Source organism: Periplaneta americana, chromosome 1 (genome assembly GCF_040183065.1).
Source record: "Periplaneta americana isolate PAMFEO1 chromosome 1, P.americana_PAMFEO1_priV1, whole genome shotgun sequence".
NCBI classification, from domain to species: domain Eukaryota; kingdom Metazoa; phylum Arthropoda; class Insecta; order Blattodea; family Blattidae; genus Periplaneta; species Periplaneta americana.
This window is the reverse complement of record NC_091117.1, coordinates 4,667,845-4,693,072: the sequence shown is the minus strand read 5'-3', so window position 1 is coordinate 4,693,072 and position 25,228 is coordinate 4,667,845. Positions and strand designations below refer to the sequence as shown.

The 25,228-nt window shown below is 36.1% G+C and overlaps 1 protein-coding gene across 4 annotated transcripts in view; it reads left to right on the top strand.

The window, feature by feature from the left end:
• Positions 1 to 25,228, top strand: part of puf (ubiquitinyl hydrolase 1 puf) — a 153,518-nt gene that overhangs the window by 26,201 nt on the left and 102,089 nt on the right. Inside the window, exons 6-14 of one of the 4 annotated variants that reach the window (XM_069827112.1) lie at positions 243 to 434; positions 1,924 to 2,056; positions 3,653 to 3,785; positions 5,099 to 5,322; positions 7,637 to 7,856; positions 9,012 to 9,194; positions 11,509 to 11,647; positions 17,227 to 17,409; positions 24,260 to 24,421. In XM_069827112.1, the coding sequence (XP_069683213.1) occupies positions 243 to 434; positions 1,924 to 2,056; positions 3,653 to 3,785; positions 5,099 to 5,322; positions 7,637 to 7,856; positions 9,012 to 9,194; positions 11,509 to 11,647; positions 17,227 to 17,409; positions 24,260 to 24,421 (1,569 nt within the window). Of the gene's footprint in view, positions 1 to 242; positions 435 to 1,923; positions 2,057 to 3,652; positions 3,786 to 5,098; positions 5,323 to 7,636; positions 7,857 to 9,011; positions 9,195 to 11,508; positions 11,648 to 17,226; positions 17,410 to 24,229; positions 24,422 to 25,228 lie in introns of all 4 variants that reach the window. The other 3 variants (XM_069827056.1, XM_069827170.1, XM_069827163.1) reach the window with 3 other exon arrangements.

Genomic DNA, 25,228 nt, shown 5'->3' with positions numbered 1-25,228 from the left:
TTCGTGTAATATTGCTTATTTAGTATGTGTGTTTTGTTTTATTCTAGGTCTCAAAACTGACGACAGATGGATTTTGGAAAATAGGAAAATTGACATTTCACTGAAAACTACTATTTTTCTGAAAATCTTTGGGTTCCAAGCTTCAAAATGAGAAGTCATTCATTAAAATCCATTCAGCTGTTTTCCCGTAATTTCCATTACCAGTTCAAATTATATATATAGATTTTTTTTTTTTTTTCCAGAGCTTGTATCTTGCATCTGCGTTGATCAAATTTATATGGACCAGTGGCGGCACCTACAGTCAGATAACTAGTGAAGCCCCTTTCCTAGGACTTGGGAAAACTTCGATGGTTAATCTGAAAGGAAGACATCGTGAAATGAGCAGCAGTGAAAATAGCGTCAGTATGGAAGGCAGTAATTCAGAGGACGAACAGGTATTTATACACCTCAAATTGTACACTTGTACTACACTGTCACTAGTCTCTCTTCCTCTTCTTTTTTCTCTTCTTGTTTCTCCTTTAATTTCTTCTGTTTCTTTTTATTTTGTCTCTCCTCTTCCTTATTTTGTTATTGTACTCTTTTCTTCTTCCCATATTTATTCTCTACTACTCTCTTACTATAATAAACTTTCATTTGTTAATAATTCGTATATACCCAAGAAAACATGAAAAGTAAAGAACTCTTCCTTTCCTCCTGCTTTGAGTAGGGGAGACTGTTGTACCTTCAGCATAGTGTACCTTTGAACATTTTTTGTTTTTTAATTTTTGCTATTACCTAGAGGACTGAAACTGAAGTAGACTGTAGAGAAAGCCGTTAAGTAGCTCTGGTCGTAGTTTTGGTTTGGTGTATTGCAGAGTGTGAGTTCTGAGAACGAAAGAATCTTTTTCAGTACCAAAAGTAAACATTTCGTTCATTGATGTATATTATCTAACATAAAACCCGATTGTATTTGTTACCATCCATTAAGTACGGTGTGTTCCCTATCATCTGGTGAGTAATAACATATTTTAATTTCCATGATTTATTCGAATCTCTAGTTTTCGGAGCCATATTTGTTTAAAAATGCACTCTCTTGTACCTTTGAACACAGAACATCTTGTACCATGGAACATGTTCCAAGGTACATAATACTACTGGTTTTTGTCTTTCTTTTATTTTAAGATCATGTCACGAAGTAGGTCTGGAATTAAGAGGTCCCCCAGTTGATCCGGATGCCTTGAAGAAAGCTGTTGAAGTAATTCTTGTTCCTCCAGGAAATAAAATCTAAATCAGAGAAGCCTGCTATGGTTTATGATTGCAAATACATTTTAAATATGATTGTCAGTTCTTACAACTACATTCTCACCTAAATTACATGCGTTCCAACTTAAAAGAGAGTATGTTATAAGGTACATGAACCTGTTGTACCTTTGAACATATTACATTTTATTTTTTCCATCCTTAATAGATGTGTAGAACAGAAAAATATATACACGAAGTTGCAAAGGAATCTTCAATAATTATTTAAAGTATTTTTTAATTTAAAATATATCATTTCCCAAAATTAAAAAAAATAAAATGTGAAAAGTGTTTAAAGGTACAACAGGCTCCCCTACTTCAGTGAGTGTTTACATCAAGGGCTGTTCTTATCCTGGATAGACTATAGAAAGTCTACTGTTGTGCTACATTGATCATTTTTGTAAGCTTAAAATTACAATAACAAAAACTAAAGAAGAGCTTGGACATACCTGTTCAACTTTTAGAGGAACTAAGATTTTTAAAATCCACAGCTGACCTGGGATATAAAAGAAATGCAGTTACTGGTCTCGAGTAAACACTCAGTTAAGTAAACTCACTTGTCTCTCACCTCTGATATGAGCCAGCTTGATCATGAAATGTTAGAAGGGGAGTTATCAGATATGTTGTTGGTTGTTCTACTTGCAGGCAGATAGTTCACAGCAGAGTGACGCACACAAGACCCCTAGTGAGACTAGTGAAGGACCCACTCCTTGCAAGCAAGCCAGAAAGCACAAGAAGCGAATTCATCATGATGTAGCTGACGGAGATAGTTCTGATGGTATGCTCTGTGATACAGATTTAATTAACATAATATAATTTTAAGTACAAGGAAACCTGAACTTTATCATATGCTGTGTGAGGGTTTTTCTAGTGGATATCTGTTTTAACTCTTCCCTTCTTCCTTATTAGTCACTGATGCAATGGCCAATTTTAATCATAGTTGTCTTGCTAGTAATTGCATTGGACTGGCAATATACACTGTAAATATCTTCGTCTGCATTTGTACATTATTTCAGAATCATGTGTTGATAGGAATTTTCTTTCAGGATAATCTCTGATTAAAAAATTTAATACCAGGCTTTCGTTTAAAAAAATCCCAGTCTGAATAACTTTTATTACAACTAAATTTAATTTAAACAAGAAACGCATCAATTTAGATATTAAGGGGGTAGTTTAAAATCATTGTCAATTACATTTTAGATTTCAACCACTCATTGAAATTTCATATGACACTCCTATGTTATGATACTTAAATTTGAAAGTATTCAGTTATTGTTGTTCTTAACCGACACCTTATTCTTGGCATAAAGCCATTAACTGTCTTGCTCTCCAATATAGAAGAGTGATGTAGCAAAAAATATAACCTTTTTAATGTATGCACCATATTTTTATGTTAAGGCAATTATATCAATACATACAACCCCAAACTGTTTGGTTAGCAGGTTCATATTACCTAGCTGGGAGGATTGTCAGACAGCTCCACCAACCATATCCCCTCTTCACCACTTATGGGACATCTCATTAACATCTTTTGTTTTCCATCATCACCTGGAAACCTGGATTGTTATTATCAATTGGTTTTAGGATGAAAACACAGTTTATTTTAGACAATTTCCTAAATTTAATTGATTAAAATTTACAAAATCAAATGTTCAAAAAATGCTCCATTGTTGGCTAGACAGAAATATAGTCTTCTCTACATGATATTGCCATAGTGTCAAAACCATACATAAATAACGTAAATCAAAACTTCGAGTTTTATTATCCTCTATCCTGTTTTACATTTTTAAAGAATAGGTTTATAATACACAACATAATATTCCTTAATATTAGGTTGTGTCACTACCTGAAATAACCTCTAATCAATAGTAGTCTTTGTAGTTTTATTCTCTTTAGCTCTAATGAACAGTAACCACAATCCAGGTTACCAGGCGACGGTAGAAAACAAAAGTTGCGGAACAAATGAATGAGATGTAAAAACAATTGAATATGCTTTCAAATTTAAGTATCATAATAGTTACTTAAAAAATGTTACGTGTGTCACTATGGCATGACCCTGTATTCAGTTGAAAAAATTAATTTCATTAAGAAAATATGTTATTATCAAATAATTATATCTGTTCTTCATAATAACATTAAAGACATCATAAAAAGATTGTTCTCATATAAGGGAAATAAAGTATCATAGTATGGAAGCATCTTTTGAAATTTCAAAGTGGGATTTAAGAAGATAGAACCTAAAATGTGATTAACAATTGAAACAAATAGTTGCTTAGACTGGGAAGTTTTGAAATGAAATCATGAAATATCCCCAAACATAGTTGCTTGAATGTCAGTTCTGGAGTACAGATTGAGTATAATGTTAAAATTACAGGCAGTGTTAAAATTGAGGACTTGGATATTGAAGAAGAGGAGGAGGATGAAGAGGAAGAAGACGAAGAGGAGGATGAAGAAAAAGATGAGCACAGCGAGGGTGATACAAAGGAGTCATCACAACACAAGCAGCAGTAAGACAGATTGAACTTTATGAATTTAAGCATTAACTTTTAGGGGATTGAAGTCAGACATAAGTTAAGGACTCCTTAGTGAACTCTGTAAGTCTGTATTGACACAGAACTGTTATGGGTTAAGAATCAATAAATATGTTCTTGCCACTCACTAACACTTATATAAAAAAAGTCAAATTGTTTGGGCTAACCAAGAATAACAGACAAAACAGAGTAAATGACCATTCAGGTATCGGAAAATATGACCCTGATCATGATACCAACACAGTAGCTCATACATAGACTGAGGTATTTTGTTAAAGTAATCTCGAAGTGTAATGAATGTGGAACATAGATCAGGGTCCATATAGGCCGGTTTCTGTCTGATACTTCTCCAATTCACTGCGGGCTAAAGTAAGGAGATGTACTATCACCTTTACATTTTAACTTCGTTCTAGAATATGCCATTAGGAAAGTTCAGGATAACAGAGAGGGTTTGGAATTGAACGGGTTACATCAGCTGCTTGTCTATGTGGATGACGTGAATATGTTAGGAGAAAATCCGCAAAGTATTAGGGAAAACAAGGGAATTTTACTGGAAGCAAGTAAAGAGATAGATTTGGAAGTAAATCCCGAAAAGAGAAAGTATATGATTATGTCTCGTGACCAGAATATTGTACGAAATGGAACTATAAAAGTTGGAGATTTATCCTTCAAAGAGGTGGAAAAATTCAAATATCTTGGAGCAACAGTAACAAATATAAATGGTACTCGGGGGGAAATTAAACACAGAATAAATATGGGAAATGCCTGTTATTATTCAGTTGAGAAACTTTTGTTATCTAGTCTAGTTTCAAAAAATCTGAAAGTTAGATTTTATAAAACAGTTATATTACCGGTTGTTCTGTATGGTTGTGAAAGGTGGACTCTCACTTTGAGAGAGGGACAGAGGTTAAGGATGTTCGAGAATAAGGTTCTTAGAAAAATATTTGGAGATAAGTGGGAAGAAGTTACAGGAGAATAACGCAGAACTGCACGTATTGTATTCTTCACCTACATAATTAGGAACATTAAATTCAAACATTTGAGATGGGCAGGGCATGTAGCACATATGGGCGAATCCAGAAATGCATATAGAGTATTGGTTGGGAGACCGGAGGGAAATAGACCTTTGGGGAGGCCGAGACGTAGATGAGATGATAATATTAAAATGGATTTCAGGAAGGTGGATTAATCTTGTTCAGGATAGGGACCCATGGCGAGCTTATGTGAGGGCGGCAATGGATCTAAAAGCCATAAGTAAGTAAGTAATGAATTATGATTTTTCTGTGCAGGTTGGCATCTGCTTTGAAGGCAAATGAAGGCTCAAAGTCTACGTGTAGGAAGCTTGACGTTGTGTCCAACTCAAAGTGTCCGGCTGGCAAGCTACAGACCTGTAGCGACAATGAAGCTGATGCAGATGCTGAGAAGTCAGGCAACGAGGAAACTCCAGGGAAGCTCAAGAAGAAAAGGAGAAAAATGTTGCGGAAACGGAAGAAAGCCAAGAAATGTGTTCAGGGTAAACTATTATTTCGAGGAATGTAGTAATCACAGAGTGACTTTGGTCTGATATATTTCGAAATAAATATCGTCATAGCAACCGAAATGAAACAATTGAAAACAAAAATTTGGATGTTATGTTCTATATTTGTGAAATGGAGTTCTTGTTTTATGCACTCTGATCTATATTTTTAAAAGTTCTCAGAGTACTTTAATACCACCTCTATTATCCGTGATAATGAAGGGGGTGGATTGAACATTGATCGAAAAATCTGATAATCCCTACAATGAAAGATTTCGTTATTTCCTCCATGGTCTTGTATTTAACTCGCTAGGTAGTGAATCAGAAGTTCACTAATTTAAGTCTGGTTGTCAACGACGAGTTTTTAAGGAGCAAGGAAGCCCTTTGTAATGACTGTCTCAGGAAAGATAGGAATAAAGGAGGTCTCATGTTGTAGATTTACATACTTTCTTACACTTTATTCTTGTTTTTTATTAAATCTCGAAGTTGTAACTCCAATCTCGTAACCTAATGCGAGAATGTGAGCCACAGTTTCTCTTTCTCAAACCATTCAATTATTTCCATTTTTTTCGATACTTAGCACAACACGTTTTCTGTTATCATCCGTGGAAGACATTTTATATACAAGTTATATTATAGAACGGCAATTCGAACAGTAGACAATGTTGTGTAACGATAAAGGCTTGTAATGACACTCTCTAGCAAAAACATGTAGAACCTACTTTCACAAAACAGTACTTCATATAAATTATTTATTTCTGAAGAAAAAGAAGAGCGAGAAATAGACAGTCGGATAATCCGCCACTCGTTTAATAGAGTGACGTATAATCGGGGTTATACTGTAACTCTGAATTACTGATATACCCAGTCTTGCCATAAATACTGTTACAAACTAATTAATTGAAAACTCGAAAACGGCTTGAAATATTTTAATGATCTTTTAGTATGTTGTACTTACATGTTTTTGACGCACATAGCACTAATCAGTTTTCAAAATGACCACCTTTTGCGCTCACACAGGCTCTAAGTCCTTCTGGCCATTCATCTATTGCAGCACGCATAGTCTCCATTGGGAAATCCGCCACTGCTGCCAACAACGAACGCTTCAAACTTTCAATTGTGGGGTGCCTCTTCTTACAGACGATCCCCTCAAGGACTGACCACAGTTTGTAGTCCAAGGGATTGAGGTCCGGGCTGCTAGACGGCCAGTCTGCGGTAGAAATGAAGTCAGGCACATGACACTCAAGCCACTCTTGCGTTGACCTCGCCTTATGGGCTGGAGCAGAATCCTGCTGGAAACTCCAATTTTGATTCCGGAACAATGTCTGGTTTAAGTCTTTTACAATAGGCTCCAATACCGTGTTTTCATACACTTTTGCGCTGGTTTTAACCCCCTTTTCACAAAAATGCAACTGGGTGGCTCCAGAATAACTCACCCCCCACCAAACCATAACTGAGGAGGGATGATGGCCCCTCTGAACTTTCGGAGCTTTTTCACGGGCTTCCCGAGAGCAAGATGCATACACCCTATCATTTTGGCGGTTGAAACTCTCTTCAATGGTGAAAATCTTCTCATCGGTGAAGAGTATTCTTCGGTGTCCATTGTTGACGTAACGCTGCAGCAGGCGTCTGCATTTCAGCACCCTCTGCTTCTTCAACCGTGCATCGAGGTAATGTCCGGTACTTCGGCGATAAGCTCTAAGTCCAAGGTCCTCACTAAGCAACCTGGACATTGATCTTTGCGACATGTTGAGCTCCCGCGCCAAGACTGACTGCTTCCGGACAGGATTTCGGCGTATCCGAGCCGCCACTGCCTTCTGCGCCGCTGCGGTCCATACAGTTCGAGGCCGACCCTCCCTTGGGCGATCCTTAACAGACCCGGTTTCAGTGAATCTCTAGATGGTCCGGTGAACAAACATTCGACTAATCTTTAGTCTTTTTAAGGTCTGGAAAATTTCACTAGCAGATTTTCCAATCTTATGCAACGCTATTACAGCGACACGATTTTCGTAGTCTCCCCATTCCATGCTAAAAACTGCTGGTATGTGCTTCTTCTGTCACTGACGAACTTACAATGAACCAGGGTGGCAGTTAACGCAAGGGTGGTTTATTACCCCCAAAACTGGTTGTACAGTATGAGTCAAACGTTTGTAACAGTATTTATGGCAAGACTGGGTAAATGACCCCAAAAGTAGCTGGGAGAGAGACAAAACATAGTTACAGTAAATGATTTAAGGTTAACCAAGCTCGTTACTGTGTAACTTATCCTGTGGATTGAAAATTTCTAAATTGTTGGTGTGTTGTGGTGCAGGTAAACTAGGTCTTTCAGAGAATGAGAAGCACAGCGGAGTGAGACTGGAGGAGTGCTCAGACGAGGAGGAAGGCGAAAGTGGTTCGGAAGAGGGAGGAAACAAGGAGGAGGCAGCGATGCAAATCTCCAAGACTGCAGCTGGCACAGAAAAAGAAGCAACCAAAGATGGCAAGTCCATTACCCTTGAGCCGGATCAAGAAGTTCCTAATGTTCTCGTAAGGTTAGTTCAGTATATAATCTGGCAGAGATTTATTTCATTTATGGAAGGGCAACTAGCCCATACCTTTTTATGAGACTTCACCAACTTTTGCAGGAACAGAGAGTTTGCAACCAAACTCTTCATTTCAATTTTAGCTGGCTTGTGACTACCAAACATAAAGGTACGGTCACACGTCGCTACTTTTGCTGCCCAACTTTTGTACTGCAGCTGCAAAAGTTGCGTGTCGTGTTCACACGTAAGCCAAAAGTAGCACGCTGTGCGCTACTTTTCGTGCTGCGCAACCCGAGTGCAGCAAAAGTTGCAACTGGAGGTTGCGAGTCTGTTCACACACAAGGCGCTACTTTTGCAGCCGCAGTCATGCTGCAGGTTTCCATCTCCGTGTTGACTTCTCAATATACATTTTGTGGTTATGTTCGCATTATTAAGAAACTCATGCGAAAGCTTACTTATCTATTATTTGCTTTTCTGTCCTAACTAGTATTCAGAAATTGACATTATTTTTACTATAAAGCTTTTAAAAATGCCTATAAACTTAAATGATAACCAACAGCATATTCACGTAATCAATGTTGGCAACCCTCCTGTTTGAAACTACGCTACAGAAAATTAAAAAGGTGAATTATATCGTCAGCAAATATGCTCAGACTGTGTTGTGCATTTAATAACTGTTACAAATAATTTATTTTCATCACATCTAACATTAAAATATATCCAAACAATAAAAGTACCATTGGCACATTTGGGTGGCAACACTGGTCGCAACCGCAGCAAAAGTTTCAACAAAACCGATATCAAAAATGCTGCGGCTGCAACCCTGAGAACCCTGTTCACACGTCACTACTTTTAAGCTGCGCGCAGCATGGAAAAGTAGCGAGCAGCAGGTTCGGCAGCCGCTAATTTTCGGGTTGCACTGTTGTTCACACGTCGCAGTACAAGAGTTGCGCAGTTTTTTGTACTGCAGCGCTGCAAAAGTAGCGACTTGTGACCGTACCTTAACGTTTGCAAACATGGGTTTCTGTATGGGAGTTGTTCATAATGATTTCCTCTATCATCCCTAAAATTTGTAACAAAAGTCATAGAATCACCCTGTATTATTCAATAATAAAATTATAGTTCCAGGACTAAGTTATTTACATTTGATATGGTTTTTTTCAGGGAAAGTGGCACAGAACTTATCCAGCTGATGGATGAGCATACGCAGGACAGTTCTCATGATTCGACTCAAGGAGGTGTGATGACTGAGCTGGCGAGTTTGGTTCAAGGCTCAGAGTTTCGGCATAACTCACCACATGAGATCCACGACTGTCGTCCATATATTAGAAACTTTCAAGCCCACAGGTATGGCAAACACCTCAACTTGATAAAGCTGTACTGCATTTACCCTGAATGAAGACTAATCAATCTTCTGTTGCATCCATATGCAGTAAAATCTCTCGTATTCGGCACCCAATACCAAAACAACGGCACTGTTGGGTAGGCCAAAAAAAAAAGTCATTCATGCAAAAGGGAATAGTTGGACAAAGATGTGAGTAGTTTTCGCGGATCGCATATGCCGCATACTGTTTACTCTTTACATTTTCATGCATGAAAACATTGACAGAAAATTCTGTTATGTCCCTGGAGTAGATCAGGTAGCATCGGTAATCTGTCACTTGTACCTTGCAAATAGTGTGCAGAGTTCAATCAATCTTCTTATTGTATCCAGCTGTTTGCTGACAACATAAAGTCCACTATAGTCCACTGTAGTCTATTCAGTTGTTGTTTTTCACGAGAAATGAGGGGTATTTTGATCGGAGTGCGCAGAGATGATATTTTTAAATTTACTACTTGAACTCACCCATTTCGTAGAGGTGTTGGATGAGTCTAAATATGAAAATGTGAAATTCCCTGTCCCTACAGCACATAAAAGTTTCATTCGAGTGATAGTATCATGGCTATTATCCCCAAGTGCTGCTGTTGCACAATGGATTCTACAAAACGCAAGCGAAATGTTCTTATGCTCAAATCATCAAGCACTACTTTGTCTTAATAGTTGCGATGTTGGCTAACTGTGCTTCACGTCACATGGCCGCCATTTAAAATTATAAGGTTAAGAAAACTTTGAGTATTTTTTACGCTAGAGAGAGAATCAAAATGATAGCCGTCGAAATCTTGGACGTAAAATATCGGCATCCTAATCAATTCAAATGAACAAAAAAGAAAATGTAAATTAATGTTAAAAAAATACATAATGAAATTTAAAAAAAAGAATATTGTGCGACAAGATGTGGTAGGTATCAAAATGATAAAAATTTATTGAAAATAAATAATATACATTGAATATTATAAAGATGAATAGAGATGGTGATTGATGATGTTCAATGAAGATTTTAAAATGGTTGATGCAATTGTCTGAAGAGTCTTTTCAGGAACCTTTCATTTTCTGAGGATCTCCAATGTAAATTTGGGAATTGTTCCTTGCGCACCAAACATAAGTCCAATGACATTCCAGTCTTGAATATTACTGTATTACAATAATTGTGAACTGATGAATGTACAAATGACTTTATTGTCAAATTCCTGGCATTAGAAAACAACAACAACATTACCGTGTTCAGAACTAAAAATAAACATTGTACATATTTCAAAACTTTATTTTTAAATATCTACATATATGAAAATTACTCAATTTCAACATGAAAAAAAAATATTTCTGCAGTACAGTATATCATTACATAACCTATAAACGTTCGTTATATAACCTATAAACGTATTTTCCAATTATCCGGCAAAATCAGTTACCTGGCACTGGCTTTATCCCACATTTGCCAGATACTACTTCAACCTCAATACCGAAGTTACAGTATTTTTATGTTAACATTATTTTTAACAAAGTTTGAGCATATTAAAGGTTTTATTAATTTGTCCTACAGAATAATATCTGTAATGTTGACAATTAATATTTGAGGAGAAAAATTCGCTCCAGCGCCGGGGATCGAACCTGGGTCCCTTGGTTCTACGTACCTAGCGCTCTGACCACTGAGCTACGCCGAATTCAATCCACAGCACCAGACCAAACCTTTCTCCTTCAATGTTTCCCTTTTGGCCTGACTCCAAGTTAGGCATATGCGTTAACGTTTTTTTTATGTCCAAGTTAACTGCCATTATACACAGGGCGCACTCAACTGAGTGACTGGCTGGGATTCCGCAGTAATGTGCACAGTAATCTGTACAATCTAGCAGTGCATATTTCTGTACAGATTACTGTGCACATAACTGCGGAATCCCGGCCAAACAGTCACTCAGTTGAATGCGCCCCGTGTATAATGGCAGTTGACTTGGACGTAAAAAAAGAAACTGTGAATGTTTATGCCTAACTTGGGGTCCAGCCACAAAGGGAAACACTGAAGGAGGAAGGTTCGGTCCGGTGCTGTGGATTGACTTCGTCATAGCTCAGTGGTCAGAGCGCTTGGTACGTAGAACCAAGAGACCCGGGTTCGATCCCCGGTGCAGAAGCGAATTTTTCTCCTCAAATATTAAAAGTTTGAGCAATTTCGAAAGTGTTTTGATTCTTATTAAGTAATGCTGAACGTGCCATTTTCCCTTCCTTCTCTTGCAGGTTTCCAGTCTGTGTCTGTGTTTGATTGAGGGTAGTTTTGACTGGATGTTACAGGGAACTCATGGAAGAGATGATGAGTGGTGATGAGGGGAGCTACTCATCTCGTATGAGCAACAAGTCTGAGAAGAATATGGCTGATTTTGATGGCGAGGAGTCAGGTTGTGATGATGAGTTGGTGCAGCTGGCTGCCCAGGTACAGTCCTGGATTATTTCCTTCTCTGCAGCTTGATGACGACGTAACGTTGTAGTGTCTAAAGAGGCTTACATATGATTTATAGCTTTTATTCTTCAGCATAATACAATATTTTTAGATTTTGGCACCAGATTTCCCTTGCATTCCCTATTCTGATGATAAAATTGATGTGTAATTCTGAAATATTGAATGTTTCTGTTTGTATGAGGATGCAAAACATAAAAAATATCGTACATAATACATAGTATGGGCAGTTAAATTTGTACCTGTGGTTGATGTTAACAAAAGTTGCTTCTGTCCTTACGTTAGCATACTTTTTCTTGGTCCTGAAGAAGGCTAAAGGTACAGTCACACGTCGCTACTTTTGCTGTGCAACTTTTGTACTGGAGTTGCAAAAGTTGCGTGTCGTGTTCACACGTAAGCCAAAAGTAGTGCACTGCACGCTACTTTTCGTGCTGCGCAATCCGAGTGCAGCAAAAGTTGCAACTGGAGGTTGTGAGTCTGTTGACTTGTCAATATACATTTTGTGGTTATGTTTGCATTATTAATAAACTCATGCGAAAGCTTCCTTATCTATTATTTGCTTTTCTGCCCTAACTAGTATTCAGAAATTGGCATTATTTTTACTATAAAGTTTTTAAAAACGCCTATATACTTACATGATAACCAACAGCATATTCACGTAATCAATGTTGGCAACCCTCCTGTTTGAAACTACGCTACAGAAAATTAAAAAAGTGAATTATATCGTCAGCAAATATGCTCAGACTATGTTGTGCATTTAATAACTGTTACAAATAATTTATTTTCACCACATCTAACATTAAAATACATCCAAACAATAAAAGTATCGTTGACACATTTAGGTGGCAACACTGGTCGCAACCACAGCGAAAGTTTCAACAAAACCGATATCAAAAATGCTGCGGCTGCAACCCTGAGAACCCTGTTCACATGTCGCTACTTTTAAGTTGCGCGCAGCATGGAAAAGTAGCGGGCAGCAGGTTCGGCAGCCGCTACTTTTCGGGTTGCACCGTTGTTCACACGTCGCAGTACGAGAGTTGCTCAGTTTTTTGTACTGCAGCGCTGCAAAAGTAGTGATGTGTGACTGTACCTTAACAGTAAACAGTAGATTCAGATATGGTTTCTTATTGACATCCAAAACATCTCCTTTTTACACTTATTTCTTTTCTTCTGTTCTTTTGTACATAATTTCATGGCCCTTAAAAAAGCCTACCACCTCCTTGGTGTAGTGTTACCTTGTCTGGTTATGTATCATGAGGTCCTGGGTTTCATTCAGGGCTATACCTAAAAAAATGTTCAACTATAATAAGCTCTGGAACAGGGTCCACTAAGCTTTGTGATCAAAAAAATTGAGGAACCACAATAGATGGCGAACTCAGGTTAAGGAAAATAGGGGTCTCACAATACTGATCATACAGCACTCCTACCTCTCTGGTAGTTATGTAGTTGACTTGTAGATGCCAGGCATTTGACTCACCCTTGGTTCCTTTGTGGCTGTAGCATCATGAAGTTTAGTTTAAAAGAAGCTTCAGATATGCTAACAGATAACCAAAGGTGACTAATTTTCAGTCATTTTTTGTCCAGATAAGTATTGTTGAAACAAAACTAGGTACTTATTAAAATACCTCGGTCTCACTTATTAGTAGGTGAATGCTTTTTTATTACACCTTTATGTATTTTGACGTTTAGTATTTTATAATGTTGTGTTTTATTTTATAATTTTATATTAATGTATTTTGTCATTAGTTTTGGACAAACATTTTCACTACATTTAGCGTCATCAGGTCCATATTATATTTATAAGTTGAACACGTTAGTGGTAAATAAATAAAATTAAAATATATATCATAATAGTACATTATGCAACGAGCCTATAATGGTAGTAATTAAGACGGGAGTATGTTTATGAAACGAGCGCAAGCGAGTTTCATAATTTCCATACGAGCATCTTAATTACCATTATAGTCAAGTTTCATACGACTTTTTATGCTCGATCATATTTCTAACTTGAAATTATTCAGAACTATTCATTTTATTCGTATCTGACTGGGGAGCGGAACTGACCTTGTGCAATAGTTCGTAAATTGTGAGATGTGCGCAGACGCGAAAGTATTGATTTTTTCCGAGAAACAAATGTCGACATTGACCTTGATATAATCTAGAGAGTAAAATAAACATTAATTTTGATGTAACATTGAAATTAAATTGGACATTGAAAAACGAGATGACAAATTGAATTTATTTGAATATTATTTACAATTAACGCTAATTATTATAGTAACAGAACTGACTTTATTTCAAATGTAGGTGATTTATTGTGCAATTGGTGAACTGAATTTGCGGGAATGTGCTTTGTGAAAGGCTGGAAGATGACGGTGAATTGATGTTAATTTGTGTGTTGTTTTTTTCGACTGAGTTTAATATTGTATTTGAGATTTCAATTTTAATTTGGATCGATTCTTCAACATAACCTTCTGCGAAAGTATTGGATTTCCAGCCTCCGTGACGTTTCGCTAGTTGTCTTTCCTTTGCATATCCGAGAATAATCAATACTTGCGCTTTCATATTGCTACAATGTTATTTTCTGATTGGTGGAACACCTGAACTTTAATGAATAGGTGTACTTTAATGAGGTCCATTAAAGGGCTGCTACCAGGTGTATAATTACTACATTTCGGCATGGTCGAGCATAAAAGATATTAAACGTTAAAGGATAAAATAAATTGACTTATGCATTAGTCAGACCTTTGCACATTATTGGTTTGAATTTGTAAGTTGTGAAAAGTACGATGTGATGATTGATTGTTATCATTAAATCATGATAAGTAGTTTTCTTACATTACTTCTACATTAATAATAAAATTACATTACATGTTAAATTAAATTCTAATTTTTAATCTCTTTTATGATATATATTTTAGCAGTCATGGACAGCCGATAAGTGGTGGTCCTCCAGCTTGGGGGTTGGGCGAAAGGCTAACAACCCATCACCGCAAAAAACAGCTTGTTACGAAATCAAACAATGAAATTAAGGGTGTTTGAGAATAAGGTTCTTAGGAAAGTATTTGGGGCTAAGAGGGATGAAGTTACAGGAGAATGGAGAAAGTTACACAACGCAGAACTGCACGCATTGTATTCTTCACCTGACATAATTAGGAACATTAAATCCAGACGTTTGAGATGGGCAGGGCATGTAGCACGTATGGGCGAATCCAGAAATGCATATAGAGTGTTAGTTGGGAGTCCGAGACGTAGATGGGAAGATAATATTAAAATGGATTTGAGGGAGGTGGGATATGATGATAGAGATTGGATTGGTCTTGCTCAGGATAGGGATCGATGGCGGGCTTATGTGAGGGCGGCAATGAACCTGCGGATTCCTTAAAAGCCATAAGTAAGTAAGTATGATATATATATATTTTAATTTTATTTATTTACCAATAATGTGTTCAATTTATAAATGCAATATCGACATGATGATGCTAATATAGCAAAAACATTTGTCCAAAAAAAAATATGTAATACATTAAGATGCAATAAAAAGCATTTACCTACTGATAAGTGAGACTGAGATATTTAACAAGTAGTTTTATTTCAAAGGTTACTAGTTGATTCATATAGAATTTCATTCTTATGAAATGTAAACATTTGGAATGCCCCCCTTCACTATCTTACATTCCAAGTTGCGGTAAAGCAGACTGGTTCTTAGTATGACAGCATAGTAGATGATCTTTATCCATTATATAGAATGATTAATTCACTTGCCCTTTTATACAACTCTGCTTTTCATAGCATGCCCCGAAAGTTCGGTACCTGTTTATAGCAGAATTTAGTGCAAGGTTAGATGTGAAATTTCTGTAACTCAGTGGTGAGTAATTCCGTAATGAAAATTTAGCATGAGTTAATATGAGACACTTTCTTTATTGAATTAGGTAAGCATCTCCACAAACGATTAGGGAAAAAAACAGGAATTTCACTTGAAGGAAGTAAAGAGATAAGTTTGGTAGTAAATCCCAAAAAGACAAATTATATGATTATGTCTCGTGACCAGAATATTGTACGAAATGAAAATATAAAAACGGAAATTTATCCTTTAAAGAAGTAGAAAAATTCAAATATCTTGGAGCGACAGTAACAAATATAAATGACACTTTGGAGGAAATTAAACTCAGAATAAATATGGAAAATGCTTGTTACTATTCGGTTGAGAAGCTTTTCTCATCCAGTCTGTCAAAAAATTTGAAAGTTAGAATTTATGAAACAGTTATATCACCAGTTGTTCTGTATGGTTGTGGAACTTGGACTCTCACTTTGAGAGAGGAACAGAGGTTAAGGGTGTTTTGAGAATAAGGTATTTAGGAAAATATTTGGGGCCAAGAGGGATGAAGTTACAGGAGAATGTAGAAAGTTACACAACGCAGAACTGCACGCATTGTATCTTCACCTGACGTAATTAGGAACATTAAATTCAGACGTTTGAGATTGGCAGGGCATTTAGCACATATGGGCGAATCTAGAAATATATATAGTATGTTAGTTTGGAGGCCAGAAGGAAAAAGACCTTTGGGGAGGCCGAGACATAGATGGTAGGATAATATTAAAATGGATTTGATGGATGTGGGATATGATGCTAAGGATTGGATTAATCTTGCTTAGGATAGGGACCGATGGCAGGCTAATGTGAGGGCAGCAATGAATCTCTGGGTTTCTTAAAAGCTGTAAGTAAGTAGGCCTAAGTAAGTCAGTAAACACCTTTTAGAGCTTAGGTTAGACTGAAAATTTTTTATAACATATTATGTTTATTTATTTTTAGGTATAAGGATACTTGATATAGATTGCCAGCTGTTTTGTTTGGTTTATCTTATCTCAAAAGAAATTGATAAATTTTCTCCAGAATTATAGCAGATAGACCAATCATAATACAGACCCTGTTGAGTTGATTGAAACTCACAATAAATGACTACACTTATTTTCTTTCAGTTAAAACTGGAGTGAAATTTTTTTTTTTTTTCGTAATACAGGGACTAACAAAATGTATATATGTACAATATGTATCTAATGTCTACCCATTTCACATCAACAGCAAAATTGTTGCCAATGTTGCCATAGTAACCACAACCATAGCGCTTCTGTATAAAACAAATGAAGTATTACATAAAAAATATGCTCTTTCGGATGATATTAAAAAATGCTAAGATGTCTTAAAAATGTTCTCGATGATGTCATAACTTGCACAACAATTTAGTTGCAAAAATATTTTTTGTTTCCATAAATATATTTTTTTCTAAATGCAATGTTTGAAGTGTGTGAGCTTTTTATCCAAAATTCTCTCATTGAATTTTAATTGCAATTATGCGTTACTTTTGTGTATGCAACTGCTGCTACAGTGAACAATTGAATAGTTTTGATTGCGACACTTGTTAGTTCACAGTTTTAGCACTACCGCATAAATCAGCCAATCACAATTAAACAAATGCCCAAGTCACTACTGCCATATTTAGCTATGTAGAGCTGGAAGAACTCGGGCGTATGTAGCATTTCTGTAACTGTTTTAGCATGGGCATCAGGGTGTTACATTGTGGCAGTTACATCACCCCCACATAGCCCCCAACGTGTCTGCAGGACCACATCTGCCATTGGTCAGTGGGTCCATTGGACCTAGCCAGGAGGGCTCACATGAGTCTACCGACCACTCCCCACACCCACCACCCGGGGGATGCCCCTCCACTCCGTGGCAGGTCAGCACAAGGCCATGTATTCAGTGCTTCAGTGTCAGATTACTCTAATATATCCCCCAAAAGCCATAAAATCCTCCCCCCAGTAGCCTGAACTTGACTTACCAAAGTGTTTCTTTCGAGGAGAAATGCACTGTTATGGTAATCTGGTGTTATCTTTGGTGCACCATAGGCAGTGGTCTACATTGCATTCTCTGATGATTTGACCATGGATAAATATATAATAGGATGCGAAACTTACTGAGTTTCCCGTAACACGTACTAGAGACGCTGTTGTAGAGATTGATCTTGCTGCCAAATACAAAAACTTCTAGCACTGGAAACGATCAATACTAGATACCCTACAGAAGAATGGCTACACATATATACTGATGGATCAACCACAGAAAATCTTACTGGAGCTGGAGTTACATGTACACATTTTTCCTTTTATCATTCTGTTTGCAGAGACACAACAAATTATAATGGTGAAATAGAGGCTATACACATTGCTCTCCGACAATTATTAAATCTTCCCTTAAATAAATATAACAAGACAATAATTCTTTCAGATTCTAAAGCTGCAATTCAGGGAATATGTTCAAATGCTACAAAGAAGTCAACAAAGATAAGGGAATGCTACAAAATGTTGACACAACTCCAAAAAGTTAATAAGACTGTCCGTCTCCAATGGATTCCGGCACACTGTGGAGTCTTGGGGAATGAAACTGCAGACACACTTGCCAAGAAAGGCACAACAATAAAACAAAAGTCTAAATTTAATTTCTCATATTCCTCAATAAAACGCTTGATCACTACAAAATTTTCTCATTCATACCTACAAGAAATAGAATCAAATGCTAAAGACAAAAAATGGATTACACTACTTTCCAACCCAGATATAATCCCGCAGAGACCAAGGAAAACAGCAGTTGCAGCCTTCAGACTATTGACAAATCATGACTGTCTAGCAAGTCATCTCTACAGAATAGGTATCTCAGCTTCACCCATATGTGTCCTGTGTAACGATCCAGCAGAAATGAATGAAGACCACTTGAAGGCCTGTGAAGCATTAAGATCAGAAGAAACTGCAGTTCAAAAGTATTGGAAAGCACGACTGCTAATGGCTTCATTGCCAGATGCAAGGCACTAGACAACAACAACAACAACATCTTGCTGCCATCTGTTTGAGGGAGGGGCGTTATTACATCTAGCAGTGCACCAAGTAGCGAAAAGAGTAACTAATTACTCCATGCATTCAGCAGTGCACTGGTGACGAAAATGTTAAACTGTGCAGAAATTATTCCCTCCCACCCTCATCGATATTCAAAACTACCCCCATTTTAAATAAAACATTTACAGTTTTATTCTTCACAGCATCTTCTACTGAAAATTCTTACCGGAGCCAACAGGAAGATAAAAGAGACGATGTGTTTTACAATACCCAATTAAAATATAACCAGACAGAGACAGAAAATAAAGCAAAAGGTTAGATAATTGGGATTGTATTCTTTGGGTATTTATTGTACAGCGCAATGGAAAAGTCTGCAAGAACTACTTAGATAGTTCAATTTATTATATTGCTATTACTTTACAATACATTCATCAACACTATTTTTACAACGTCCATAAACATCACTGTTTAACATACACTACTTATAAACACGTATCACTTTATGTTCACTTATTAGCAAGTTTCTGGCTACCATCTCGGCTCCTCGACTCTCGAGCAATATCTCGAACGGATAAATAGAGAACTCTGGGTAATGTACCCAACATGTAGTTCTAACGTTTACCACCTACGACTTTGGGCGCTGATCATCTTATTTCAGCCCCCGCCGTCAGATGGTGCTGACCGCAGTTTGGCATCCTATTATATATTTAACCATAATTTGACTGTGGAGTGTTGGAAATTGATTTCACATCTCATGAAATTAAATAAAAGAATAGTCTTTCGGTGGGGTACCTCATTGTAATAGAGTATGCACAAAATCTTGCTAAAATGTAAGCAAAATACTTCAAGAAAATACAACAAATCTACCTTTTCGTACTAATAAATCAGTTATTTTTTAATATAAAAAGTTACCTACAGTATGCTGTTGAGGAATTTATAGGCAAATAGTGGGAAATCCTTTGTAACAGTCAAATCCTTTACCCAAATACCCAAGAAAATCTGCAGCAGCAACCTAGTAACTTTCCACAGGGCATATCTGCCTTGCCAAGCATCTACATAGGATTGGACTTTATCCATATCTCTTAGTATGCCATGCAACCTCAAAAAAGAAATGGATCAAGATCATCTCCTATGATGTCCGGTACTTATTAATCAAATGTCTTTTAAAAATACTCGAGCTAATGGCTCAACTTTAGTAAACAATAACGTAGTTAGCAATACATTCATCGAGCACAGGAATTGCATTTTTAGTTTGCTGTTGAGGGAGCCAAGTAGTTTAATTGGTAGTGGAACAGACAAAGGACTCTAAGGTCGTGGGTTGGTATCCGTACGAGTTATTCCATCTCAAATCGACCGAAATATAGAGAAAATTGACCTTATAATTTCTAAATACAATGAAACTTTTTTTGTATGTAGAGAACTGTGATACAATGCTTTGTGCAAAGTTTGAGGCATCAGAACTTCATAGTGTTTAAATTAAAAATATTTAAATTTATCGTATTTTCATAAAATTAGCAACTTTAAACTGTTGTGGCTCCGAAACCTTTTCACCCAATGATCAAAATCATGGTTTATTTTGATGCTGAGAAGTTAAAGTTTATATTGACATATAAACAGATTTTCTTACTTTTTATGGAAATGGAGAAATTTAGATTTTTCCTCATTAAGATGCCTTTGCTTAGGAAAAAATATTTTAAAAATATATGGTTAGATTCCGCATTGAAAGTAAAAATAAACACATATTTTTTACTGATGGTATGTTGATAAGAAAGTATTGAAAATATCAAATAAAGAAAATAAATAGTACGCGCGTGAAGTAACCAGCTGACTGTGAGGCGGGAGCTAGCCGAGACAAGCAAGGCCAGGAGACAAACACGTGATGTGTTGTCTAGCAGCGCATAGCTGTGCTAGCTTTATCATAGGTTTTCATAAACACAGGAGTAAAATGACGCCCAACGCTCGCTTATCTTCAGCTCTCGGCCAGTGCGTGCGGTGCTGTGCCGTTCAAGTCTAGGTGTGTGAAAATAATCTATTTAATACCCTCGAAAGTTATTGCCATACCACTAACCAAACAATGCCGAATCCCTCTTAATAATGCAAGGTTTTTTTTCAATATTTTTTACATTTTTACAAATGGGCAAAAATCCTAAAAGTAAGTAAAATCAGATTATCTGTCTCTCTCTGTATACAATAAAAATAAGGATTACTTCTTAACATAACCTACCAAATGGCAGCTTCAAAATGAGCTCCCGTTCAATGTTCTGCAGTAAACGGTTCCAGAGTTCTGAGCGCTGAAAGAGGCTTGTTTTTATAAATTACGCTAAATTTGTCGCTCAATAATAAGAAACTCGTTTGACTATCGATAGTATATTTTTGAAAATGCACTCTCCTCAGCACCTTGTATAAATAGGGAAAAAATTAGAGTATAAAAAAAATGCGAGCTTTTTTACTGATCGATTTCATATGGAATAGCCCATATGGTTGCACGGTTTTTCTTCTGGTCATAATTTTCAGGACTGCTCCCAGGTGCATTCAGCCTCTTGTTAAAAGTCTATAGATAAAAAGCAGCTGAGGTTAAGAAAGCATGTTGAGCCCTAGCTTCATGTTGCTATGGCAACAAGGGATACATACCAGATACTCAGTACATTAAGAAATTAACTAGCATAAAATAGCGTAATTTCTAGCTTCTTATTATGTTACATAGAGTCCCATGAAAATGGTTTTATTTTTAACGAAAATTCGTTTTAAAATTATATAGGCATCTATGGACGATTTTTAATGCTGGCCTAACATATAAAACATGATACAAGTGGTATATGCAGTAGTTTCGGCATAAATTTTCAGTTTTAACACTGTATATAGATTTTAATACACAGTTGCATTCATTTGTTGACGAAATGGCAGAAAGAAATATGTCGTCGAAATAAAAAAGACGGAAATTATGACGATTTTACTTAAAAAGTATAATTGTTAAGATTTCGCAAACGAAGCAACAAGTATTCGTGTTTTACAAATTTGCGTTGTTTTGAAATTAAAGAAATGCCGTATTTTGAGCTTATAGGAAGAAGTGTAAGTGGTGCAAAAACTGGTAAAATTACAACAATTTGTGTTAATGCGTCTTTCTTTCCTTCATGTAACAGGATGGATTTATGTTATATTTTTTTACTTGATTATTTAACGACGTTGTATCAACTACTAGGTTGTTTGGAGTCAATGGAATTGGTGATAGTGGGATGGTATTTGACTAGATGAGGCGAAGGATTCGTTATAGATCACCTGACATTTGCATTATGCTTTGGAAAAACCTCGGAAAAAACCCAACCGCATAATCTGCCCAAGCGGGAATCGAACCCACACCCAAGTGCAACTCCGGATCAGCAAGCAAGAGTCTCAGCCGACTGAGCTATGCCGGTGGCTTTGTATTATGTTAAACTGAAATTTTGGTTGTAGTGGTATTTGTTAAACTGAAATTTTAACATAAAATACTGATATAGGTAAATTAATGGCATCCAGGAAATAATTTCAGTACCTCAACATTCTTTAGTGCCACATTTCACTGCAGTTTTTTTTCTTTCTTGTCATGAACTTTCTATCTACTATAGTCTGGGTCAGCTTGCTTACTTCATACCCTAAGGGTGGAACCTAACCATTTTCCCCCCAGTACTACATATGCTAGTGGATTGTGGTGATTTTCTAGTTTGCAGGTTGAATTTTCTTTTGCCAACTTCGTTTCGAATTTCGATACTGACAAATACTACAAATGGTAGTGATTTTGCAACTGGTATGTTGGCAGCTGAGACAAATATCGACAATATTTGTCGGTTCTGGAGTTCTATGAAATTAAAATTGTACTAGATTTCTGAACCAGTTACTGGAAGCTAGTGAAATTTGAACATATCAGTACTAATAATTAATTAATATCACTATTAATATTAACACATAATAATTATTTTATGTGTTGCATTGTGGTTATAATTCAAGACTATAGTCAGGTACGTTTTTGGAGTTAGTAGGTACTAATAATTTCATGTGGTCAAACAAAATACATTTTTAGGTTAGGTCTCGTGGGTCAATGAATTTCGTATTGCCAGACAAAATACTTGACATGTTGATCCTTTTCTAGTATAGTTTGCCTACGAAAATATGTTACAAATTATTGAATTGTTTAGAATAACCTTCCAACATAAAGTATGGTAAATAAATAAGTCATTTAGTACGTAGTTGGCAACACTGACAAGACGGCAATATTTACTATTTAGGAACTGTTTTTATGTGACCCTTACTATAAATATGGATGCAGTGTCATAAACGTACACTTATAAAAAATGTTAATACAGTGAAACCTGTTCAAATCGGAACCTGAATAATCCGGAATCCTGTCTATTTCAGAACAATTTATTGGTCCCGGCGAAATTTGTATGTATTATGTGTAATTTTTCCTGAATAAAACGGAAACTGTCCAACGCGAAAACGGAAACTGTCTGCTACTGTTCAAAATGGAAACATTATTTTGAACACACTATATTTTGTAACTATATTTTGAAACAGCGTGTAATTTCAAGGAATATACGAAATATGTAGGTCACTAAGATAAAAACAAGTTTTCTTTGCAAAATTCTAGAGGGTACGAGGGTGTGTTGGCCTGTTGGTCATAAATTTTATTACCCTGTTGACTAGGCAGACGAGTCCCTTCAAAGATGTTCAATGCTTCACACCCGTATACTGTCGTAGCTAAACAGAGCGCAAGTGTAGTCATTTCCAGGTAGAAAAAAAAGTTGCATAAAATGTAGCATTAACATTAAGTGATGAAGTAAAAGTTATCGAGATAAAGGAAAATTAGAAACAAAGTCTATGTGAAATAATATTGAAGTACAGTTGTGGAAAACTCAGGTGTGACACTTTAAAAAATAAAGATCATAATGAGTGAGTGGCGTGCGGCCAATATTGGCGACACAAAAGAAACCAGAAAGCAGCTGTTTATGTGGAAATAAATGAACTGTTGTGGGAGTGAGTTCTTCATGACCTTTCAAAGAACAAGCCAATTTCTGGATCTGTTCTGCAAAGCAAGCTATTGAACTGGGAAAGAAATTAAATAAACCAGAATTCAAGACTTCTAATAGATGGCTCCTAGTCCAATTAATTAATAATGTGCAGTGATATGCAGTACAGTATTAGAGTATAGTGTTAGATATTAAATAGAATGAGATTAGTAAACTTTAGTAATGTTTAATGATTAATGAGTGAGTTACGATAACATTTATACAGAAAATGAGATTTTAATCAAGATGATTCACCAACGTAATGAGCGACAGAAGGCTGATTTAATGTGATGAGTGTTAAATGGAATATTTTGTACATCTTGCAGTTTGGGACATGCCATTTTGTTTTTCATGTATATAAATGACAAAATATTCCATTTTAATGTCACACCTGAATAATACGGAAATCTGTCCACAACGGAAAAAAATTTAGGACCATGTCACTTCCGTCTTGAACAGGTTTCACTGTATGTGTATATACACCAAGCAAAGCTTGCTCCTAGATTTCCAGATGCTTCCTATTTTCCTTTTCTGTAATTAGTACTGTGGAAAATTCTGTTTCATTCCTGAAAACATGTCGTGAGAAGAGTGAGCAGAATAACAGGCCTTGTTTATTTCTTAATGTTCGTAGGCTCATCTGACACACAATTCCCTTCCACAGCACTTGAGCAATATGGCATTCCATTCGAGATTCCATCCTCCCAAGCTGCCTGGCAGGCCAGGAATTCACGAGGTGACTCGAATATGCTCACAGTTCAAGATGGAGAATGTCTGCAAGCCTGGAAGTACCTTGTTATGGGATTTGCTTCAAGATGACAAAATAGTGAGTAATCCATCACGAGATTGTCTTTGGTTTTTGTTTGATGTTTGGGTTTTTCATTATAATTACATATTTCCTTTATTTTATTTTATTTATTTATTTACTTATTTATTTACTTATTTATTTATTTATTTACTTATTTATTTATTTACTTATTTATTTATTTATTTATGTATTTAGTTATGTATTTATTTATGTATTTATTTATTTATGTATTTAGTTATGTATTTATTTATGTATGTATTTATTTATTTATTTACTTACTTACTTAGTTATTTATTTATTTACTTACTTATTTATTTATTTATTTATTTATTTATTTATTTACTTATTTATTTACTTACTTATTTACTTACTTATTTACTTATTTATTTATTTACGTTACAATGTTGGATGACAGCATTGACCTCCGGTCATATAGCTATCACTCACCAACATACAATTTTTATATATACATAGGTAGATCTTCTTACATTATATGCACGCACACACACACATTTTTAAATTTATTTTACGTATGAAGAGTCCACTGCAAGAATGATGGACGTCACTTTCTTGTCGAAAATGAACCAAGACTGTCAATGCATAGCTTAAGACATGTAGAATGAACATACAGAGTTACATGGCATTAACAATGACAGTCATTGTCCAGTAATGATCGGAAAATCACAGTTAAGCTTTGAGCGCTAAGCATTTCAAACTTTCAATTGCTTCTCCTGCAAAATGTATTCCAAATGACATCCATCATTCTTGCAGTGGACTCTTCATATCTTTTAACTTATTTATTTTCCTCATTCGTTCTTCTATTTT